Below are 9,299 nucleotides of genomic sequence, written 5' to 3'. Positions count from 1 at the left end.
TAATGCACACATTGAAAATTTAAAGAGGTTTTTACGTCAATATTTTTTACAAAACCCAACTTTCGAGATATGGTTGTTTTTTAATACAAAATAATTGAATTTGTCGTTACAAAAGCATCAGGAAATTCAAATAGTTTGTTTCTTAGAAGAGACGAAGCACCAATGAAGCAATGAAAATGACTATTAGAATGGAATTGTGTTTTGGTGCTTTAGATTCAAAATCAAACGGTTTGTCGGTTGGCACCGGTTCCAATTCTCCACACAAAGAGGTGTACTTTGTGTTGCATTTTTGATTTTTCCAACATTTTGTACACGGTGGCCCTGCTATATATATCGGCATGCCAGGTAAGTTAATAAATGACTCTTTTCCATTAACATCCTTCGAAGCGTAGTTGCAAATTAAAGCTTGTGCAAAAACCGGATTAATATATTTGTCTGCTTTCGCATCAGCATAAACTCGAGCACAACCAATAATATTGCCACACCACCAACTCATTGTTGTAAAGTGTCCAATGTCATGCACGTTGGTTGCATCAAATTTTGCATACATATCCGTCATTAATTTGACTTCTTCATACCTGCAAAATAAAAAATTTAGAACTGATCAAACAGTTTCAAGCTTTTACCAATTGTCCCTGATCATTATTATTACCCGGTTCAAACTGGGGTCTGGAATACCTATTCCAGCGAGATTCTGTCCTGATTCTCTATTGGTGCTCATCTTTCTACATCTATCGTGAATTCCTCTAAAAGTACTTCTTCCGTAACATCGTGCCAAATATTCAAGCTCCAAATCATAGTTCATGACCATCATGTTGGCAGCTGATTTGGCAAAGCCGCGAGTTTCGTTACCAGAAGCGAGGAGATTTCGTAATTTGTTGTGTTCGTCCACACATACTTGCCGAAATGATACCATGTTTCTTAATTGTTCGCGTCGAGTTCCTTGCTGTTTGCAGTCGCAACCAGTAGATTTTTCCAAACTCATACATTTCATTTTACAATAGTTCACCTTTTTGGGGTCATATTTATCTGCACCATATACGCACAAGAACACTGCGAAGAATAAAATCGACCGAAACATAATTTAGAATTTTGAAGTAAATTTCAAACTTAATGTTTGTTTGTAAAAGTAACTATGACCACAAAATATCTACTAAATACAACGACTACTCAATAGTTATTAAAAAAACCGGTGTGGTGTCAACTTTTTTTTAGGTTTTTTTATTTATTTTTACGGAGAACTACATACTAGGAGACAAAATTGTTCGATTTTTTGGACCCAAAAAAAGTAGTTCGGTGAAGTAAAAATTTACCGTCTCAGTTTCAAATCGTTTTAAATTAATTCAAATTCAACCAGTGTACTAATTGTGTTGAGCCTTACAGTCCTAATAAGCTGTGAAAAACAAACCACTAAATTTTCTATGAGAAATGTAAGAAAAAATTATATTTATTTTTTTTAAATGTTGAAGAAAAAAAGTTGTAGAGAGTAAAACTTTCTAGTAAAAAGTCTCCGAGACCATACGTCTATCTTTAATACTTTAGGCCTCAAAAACGTCCAAACCAGCCCAAGCGACGGATTCGTTTCATTTTTATTGGTAATTCATTGCCAGAGGATCACTTTAAAGTAATTTAAACCTAAACCGTTGAAGATAGAAATATGGTCTCCCCGACTTTTTTAAAGTAAATTTTATTTTCTATAATTTTGTTTCTTACATTTTTTTGTATCTTTAGCCGTATTTGCCGTATTTCTCAAAAATATTGGCGGAACGCAAACTGATAATGATAATTGTTTATATTTTATTTTTAATATTGTTTTCGAGATTTTTGAGAACACTGCCAATACGGTTCAAGATACAAAAAAAGTGTAGGGAACAAAGTTGTAGAGAATTAAATTTCCTACAAAAAAGTATGCTAGACCATATCTCTACCTTCAACCGTTTAGGTTTAAATCAATTTGTTGTCGAGTTTTATTCTCACCTGAGGATGACCACTTTGTGGTTGAAACGCGTTGTGTTTTAAATAAAAGTTTGGTGTGACGGGCTAATCGTGTTTTTGTTCATCGTTTCCATACCAAGAAGATCCAAGAAGAAGAAGAATTTTTTGTCTCTTGACCACCGGTAAAAATGACACGCCTTCTTTACTTGAGTTTCTTTGAAACTCTTTAGGACCGAAACCATTGAAGATAGAGATATCTCTCGCGGACTTTTTTCTTGAAAATTTTATTCTCCACAACTTTCTTTTCTGTATTTTTCTTGTATCTTTAACCGTATTCGCAGCATTTTCAAAAATAAAGAGACGGGGTAAATTGCTAAATCTTTGAAATTTTTTTAAATATAGTTTTCAATTAAATTATTGCATTACATTTATTTCTCTTATAACTGTTAATTACTTCATTAAATAATMGACTTCTTAAAGAACGCTCATATTTACCTCAAATATCTCAAATAATCAAAATTTTATTTACAGAGTGTGGTTTGTGCCATGGCAGACACAATATGTAAAGTACTAAAACAGCATTTGAATGTTTTTTTTTATTAGATTGGCTCCATTTTTTGTAGGATAAATAAAGGGTGATAGGGGGCTAATTTTTGTCGGTGACCCCTCATTATTTCAATTTTTTACACTAACACAAGTGCATTTATGCCTGATTTCATGGCAATTAATTATTCGTAAGAAATTATTAAAAGAAACTAATGGGACGCAGAACAAAAGCATCAAAGCAATCAATAAACGAAAAATATTTGCAAATTATACCAAAAAGACATTCACCGGCGACAATAATGTTACTGTCAATGTCAAATTGACAAATTTAGTCGAACATGACATATATTAGGCTATTCTCTAAAAATCTGCTATAGTCTATAAGCTGGTATATTCCATAGCTAATAGAGCTCTGTATATAAATTTTTTAAAGTCCTTATAGAATCGTATCAAAATTGGTATTCTCTAAGCGTCTATGTAAACATTCGAGTTATAGCACTGTAATTACCCTAAAGTCTGTTTTTATTAAGTGGAAATGTCAAACAGTCTTAACAAATTTATTCATGGTAATTTTTGGATGTTGGCAGTTCCAGTTTTTAATTTAATTAATAAAAAATGGCATTCAGCAAAAAAATCGTCTAAGAAAATTTAGAAATGAAAACACAAAAACGGGAACCAATTGAGTATCGGGAACAGTTTTTGGAAATTTGAAGACGAAAAGTCAGAAAAAGACTACCGCTAAAATTTAGACACAATTTGTAATGTAAATTTGCTAAACATTCTCTAATTTTTAGTAAGAAATTAATAAGAATACAACATAAACATCAAAGAGAAAAAAACGTAATTAAATTAGTAGGATTGTTTGCAACGTTTTTGAAGAACGAGTTGAAGAAGTAACAATTTTGAAACTAAAGCCGAAGGAGAATTTAGAAAATGCATCAACTTTGAGCTCATATTAATAAATTACACAAAAATTTATTACCGATTTTCATAAAACCTGCTTGTACCTTTTACAAAATAACATTTTTCTAAATAGACACTCTTTTTATTAAAGATTTTGTAGTAAGAAGCTCATTATTGTCCACAACATTACCTTCTTTTTTCTTCATTTAATAATAAATATAATGCAATTAGTGCAATATTATTACGATCCATCACTGAACTATGTACCTATTATTAACTTTACACGATACCAATAATTATAAGAGAACAAAAATTAGCATCACTGGCGAAATACGGAGAGAAGTACTTATAATAAATTGAGGAGTGACATTGTTACTATGACAATATATCGTTATAGAGACTATAAGTTTTTACGGTCAGCAAATTTCTCGCCATAACTTTATAGAAACTTTAAGCTTATAGAATTTTAGGTATAGACAAATATTTCCTTAGAGAATTCGATTTTTACTTCTAGTCGATAGCTTAAAGAGTTATAGCGCTATAGCACGTATTTTTTTTTACAGAATAGCACCATTAAGAGATGTAGTTGAAGTATATAAAGTCTGTTTTTACTTTAAATGGATATTACCAAGTCAAAATTTTGGTAAAAAAATTGGTAGCAGCTTGTCTCCATAGCCACAAATTTTGTTTGCTCTTTGTTTTTGTTCCTAGAAATATTGTTAAAAAATTATGGTTATGAGATGTTGTCAAAATTTTGACTTTTATGAATCTTGTGTTCCTGTTTGCTCTTTGAAAGCGCTATAATTGAATACCTGAAGATAGACATCATTACCTAAGGTCTAAAGACAGAATTCAGTGCTAATAATTTTAATAGAAACACACAGCAAGTAAGTACAATGTTGTGTACAAAAATGAGATTCTTGCTACAAAAACTTTGAAGAAAAAGGATGTATATTTTCTGTATAAAAAAGTTATTTAGCAAAAGATACAAGTAGGTATTATGATGATTGGCAATAAATTTTGTGTAATTTATTGAAATGAGTTCAAAGTTGCATTTTATAAATTCTTCTTCAGCTTTAGTTTCAAAATTGTTACTTTTTCAACTCATTCCTCAAAAAACGATGCACAAGACACTTGCGTTCTTTCCGAGGTTCTTTCTCATTTATGTTTATTTCGTATTCTTGCCGATTTCTTGCTAAAAATAAAGAATATTTAGCAAAGCTGCATTACAAATTGCGTCTACATTTTTTTCTAACTTCCTGCTTGCGAACTATTCGTTTCCAAACTTCGAAAAACTGTTAGTGTACCGAATTTGTTTCTTTTTTGGTGTTTCGTCTTTAAATTTTCTTGTGATTTTGTGTGTTGACGTTTAATGAAATAGTTTTCAAATTAATTCAAAAAACCGGAACTGACAATTTTCTTTATTAGAATTACCATGAATGAATTTACTAGTGATGCCAACTATTTAAAAAAAAAACAGACTTTACTAAATACAACGACTACTCAATGGTTATTTGACACAACGTCTTGGGAAAATTTATATTAGTTAATTAATGCATGGGCCGGATAGGAGACATTCAGCAAAGTAGCTGACCTCTGGTGGCAGGCTAGAAACAATCCAAATGTGGAAAACATATTTTGACAATACATAAAGTCTGTTTTTTTTTTAATGGAAATGCCAAACAGTCTTAACGTTGGCACCACTAGTAAATTCATTCGTGGTAATTTTAATAAAGGAAGTTGGTAGTTCCGGTTTTTTGAATTAATATAAAAACAGTGTCATTAAACGTCAACACAAAAAATCGCCTAAGAAAATTTAGAGACAATGCACCAAAAAAGGAACAAATTCGGTACCATTAACAGTTTTTAGAATTTTGGAAACGAATAGTCTGCAAGTAGGAAGTTAGAAAAAAGGCCCGTTAAAACGTAGGCGCAATTTGTAATGCAGGTTTGCTAAATATTCTTTATTTTTAGCAAGAAATTGACAAGAATACAAAATAAACATGAATGAGAAAGAACCTCGGACAGAACGCAATTAAATTAGTGTCTTGTGCATCGTTTTTGAGAAACGAGTTGAAAAAGTAACAATTTTGAAACTAAAGCTGAAGAAGAATTTATAAAATGCATCAACTTTGAACTCATTTCAATAAATATATAAAATTTATTGCATATCATCATAATCCCCACTTGTATCTTTTACTAAATAACTTTTTTCTGAATAAACATCCTTTTTATTCAAAGTTTTTGTAGCAAGAACCTCATTTTTGTCCACAACACTGTACTTGCAGTGTCTTTCTATATCAAAATTATTAGCACTGAATTCTGTTTTTAGGCATTAGGAAATGATGTCTGTCCTCAGGTATTCAATTATAGCGCTTTCAAAGAGCAAACAGGCACACAAGATTCATAAAAGTCAAAATTTTGGCAACATCTTAATTTGAAAACATAACCATAATTTTTTAACAAAATTTCTAGGAACAAAAACAAAGAGCAAACAAAATTTGTGGCTATGGAGATAAGCTGCTACCAATTTTTACACCAGAATTTTGACTTGGTAATTTCCATTTAAAAAAAAAACAGACTTTATCAGTTTTTCATTTTTGTCAATTTGAAAAGTCAATGTAAATATGAGTACTTACTCCTACAGACAGATTAAATAAATCTTTTGAGTTTTCACAAAATTCCGTCAAAATCCCGCCAAAACGTCGCCACGCCGTCGTCTAAGTTACGCGCCAAAATTAAGAAAGGGGACATCTACGTTTAGTACATCAACTGTAAACTATTTAAATGGGGAAAACATTGATGTTCCAGTACCATCTATTGGCGGCTGATTTTCTCCTATAGCTTATGCATTTAGCTTTAATTTGCTTTTTTATCAAAAATGTCAAATGTCAAAAATAAATATCAAAATTTTTTGACAGAATTTTTCATCTTCTAGTTTCTTATTTAACTTGTAATTTTTTTCAGGGGCGCAATTTCTGACACACCTTGTATACAAAGTATGTTTTACACCTTATACCTACGTGTAAAATCTAATTCATTTGGTATAATTTTTTTTTTGATAATTTAATTTTTTATGTTAAATTATTATTCACCCGGTATATATTTTTTTAAACAATTGATGTTTTCTTTGTTAAAATATTAATCAATCGATATATTTGTTCTTTTTATAGATTAATCTTGTTGGTCAAAACTTTTTTTAAAATCTTGGTGTTTTGTTCTATTTTTTTATTTACTTTTTTTTTCAATAGTTTCAAACATTATTTACAAAAACATTAAAATAGTAAAAATTGTTAGTTAGTTACTTAAGACATGACTCAAGACGGTGGAACGGTAAAAAATGAATCACCCGGTATTATTTAAAACAATTAAATTAGAATACAGTATGTCCCCGGACTGAGTTTACAAGAGGAAATTTTTTTTTATCTATAATTTTACGCCAAAACTGCAAAGGAAAAACATTTTTTGCTTCATCTGAAACGAGCAAATCTGTAATTAAAACTTCATTACTCAGATTCATTAGAAAGAAAAGTTCATTTTTCTCTTGATTTTGGACTTTCTCTGCTTTTTAAGTCCTATAACATTGGAGGTTTTATTATTTTGACAATGAGTTTTCTCAAGTTAAATAAGATGTTTGTAAAAAACATAATATTAATACAGCAACTCAAAGAAACAATTTTAAGGTAAAAACCAAAGTCATTTTTAACAAGAACTATTAATATTTAATTAATAAATTAATTGTCAAAGTGACATATAGTTGTCAAATAATTAAAACCGCCAATGTGATAAGACTTAAAAAGCAAAGAAAAATTATTAAAGACCAAAATCAAGAGAAAAATGAACTTTTCTTTCTACTGACTTAGAATAATGAAGTTTTAATTACAGATTTGCTGGTTTCAAGTAAAGCAAAAAAATTAAAGATAATTTTTTTCTCCTCTTGTAAACTCAATCCGGGGACATACTGTATATTTTTTAAATAATGGATGTTTTCTTTCTTAAAATATTAATCACTCGGTATATTTGTTCTTTTTCTAGATTAATCTTATTGGTCAAAATTTTTTTTCAAATTTTGGTGTTTTGTTCTATGTTTTTATTTACTTTTTTTTTCAATAGTTTCAAACATTATTTACAAAAACATTAAAATAGTAAGAATTGTTAGTTAGTTACTTAAGACATGACTCAAGACGGTGGAACGGTAAAAAATGAATCACCCTGTATTATTTAAAACAATTGTATTAGAATATATCGATGCCTCTAGACGCATTTTTGCCATTTTTTACGAATGAAACTTAGTTAAATTTTGTTTTCAGACGCCACACGTGTAAAATGTTTGCCACATTGACATTGACATTCTATTTTCTCTCTCCTGTCCACCTCCCCTATACGTTGTAACACACTTTACTAATTGCTCTTACACAATCCCATAATGTTTAATGACAGATCGTACATGAGCCAAAACAATGCTTTTTAATGTTAGGAAACCGTTGGGAGCGACCATGAATATTTCCCAGATATTTAACATATTAATAGAAAAAAAAATATATTGCCGCGAAAATTTAAATTTTCACCCGCATCGACTTTCATTCTTGCACAATGGAGTGTTTTTCGGTGTTCGAATTGCGGTGAAATTGCCTAAAAATAGCGAACGAAAGTAGAGTGCGGTGATAAAGGCAAAAACAGAACAATGACCCTGTTTACACTATCACTACTTTTCCTATCTTGTTGCATAATTGCAACATTGGCATTGTTGGAAAATTGCTTCGACTACCTACTCAAAAATCAATATAGCCTGGAAAAACTTTCGTATAATAACAACAGAAGTGAGAAAATCTTATGTCATGTTAATTTTTTTGTTGTTTAGTTGGCAGTCTTGACCGACGATTGCGTCATTTAATAACTAAATCATTTCATTTGAAAAAATTAATTCATATCTAGTCACGGACATTACAATTATGTCGTTTTTTCTTGCTTGTTTATTTATAGACAGAAATATGTAGGTTATACAAGGCAATTAAAAAAGATGGTAAAAACAGTTTTGAAATAAAGTCCAACATTTGGTATATATTTTTTTGGCCTCGACAACTGTAATTTACATTTTTGACAGCTACAATAGGTCATTTTTACAAGGCATCTGTCAAGTTTACTGCACGTCATGCTTCAAAAAATAATTTTATGCTAAATGAAGTATTGTCAAGATACCACAAATAAACACAATTTATTTAAGTTTTAGTATTTTTTAAAGCACTCAGCTTCTCTTCGTGTTTCAATATTAAAATGTCTAAAATACCTACCGCACCTATAAATAACTATTGTTATTTTTATTTTTTTTTTAATTGGAATAAATAAATCAATCGACAAAACGTTTTTAGGTAAAAAACATAAACAAAAAGGTATTTTTGTAATACTTAGTTTCAATATTTTAATTTGTGACAATTGTACCTTTTGCTACGTTTTTAGAAAATTGCGAATTTTTAAATAAAAAAATGAGTTTAAGGACAAAACATGAGTCACTCTGTATAACCAAAATTACTTTTTTGATTTTCTATAAATTTGCTAAAACAGAATTTGGTGGTAAATCTTGAATTATGTTCTATAATAACAAATTTTTTATAAACACATTTAATTAGACATTTTATTTACTTGAGAAAAAAATTGTAAATTTTGGGAAAAAATCAGAAAATAGATAATTTCGAATATTATTATTTTTTTCTACAATATAAATTAACTTTGTATTTGCAAATTTTTTGTTCAAAATACAGACTATAACAAAAAGGCTGCAATTTTTTTCCTACTTACACAATTCAAATTAATTTGAGTTGTAATTTAAATAAGAAAAAGTTAATTAAATGCTTTCAAGTAAAATCAAGGACAAAATTTATGCATGTCCCCATTTAAAGATAATTCTAAAATATTGT

The 9,299-nt window shown here is 29.6% G+C and overlaps 2 protein-coding genes across 2 annotated transcripts in view; one reads left to right on the top strand and one right to left on the bottom strand.

The window, feature by feature from the left end:
• LOC123010285 (scoloptoxin SSD552-like) lies at positions 1-1,142 on the bottom strand. Its single transcript, XM_044407026.1, has 2 exons — positions 627-1,142; positions 1-578 (listed from the first exon to the last, which is right to left on the bottom strand). The coding sequence occupies exons 1-2, from the start codon at positions 1,079-1,081 to the stop codon at positions 143-145; spliced, it is 891 nt and encodes a 296-aa protein (XP_044262961.1). The 5' UTR covers positions 1,082-1,142; the 3' UTR covers positions 1-142.
• Positions 1-9,299, top strand: part of LOC123010279 (angiotensin-converting enzyme) — a 53,956-nt gene that overhangs the window by 8,403 nt on the left and 36,254 nt on the right. The gene's annotated exons all lie outside the window — the stretch shown is intronic.

The sequence above is a fragment of the Tribolium madens genome, unplaced genomic scaffold, assembly GCF_015345945.1.
Source record: "Tribolium madens isolate multiple individuals breed KSU strain unplaced genomic scaffold, Tmad_KSU_1.1 Scaffold_7;HRSCAF=85;Tcas5.2_LG10, whole genome shotgun sequence".
Lineage (NCBI taxonomy): Eukaryota > Metazoa > Arthropoda > Insecta > Coleoptera > Tenebrionidae > Tribolium > Tribolium madens.
The sequence above is the reverse complement of the archived record's forward strand: the minus strand, read 5'-3'. Positions and strand labels throughout refer to the sequence as shown.

Bases quoted from the DNA above. Each gene is read 5' to 3' on its own strand.
- LOC123010285 (XM_044407026.1), bottom strand. From the start codon at position 1,081: ATGTTTCGGTCGATTTTATTCTTCGCAGTGTTCTTGTGCGTATATGGT. The intron at 579-626 runs GTAAAAGCTTGA...TTTATTTTGCAG, and splicing joins ATAATGATCAGGGACAATTG to GTATGAAGAAGTCAAATTAA.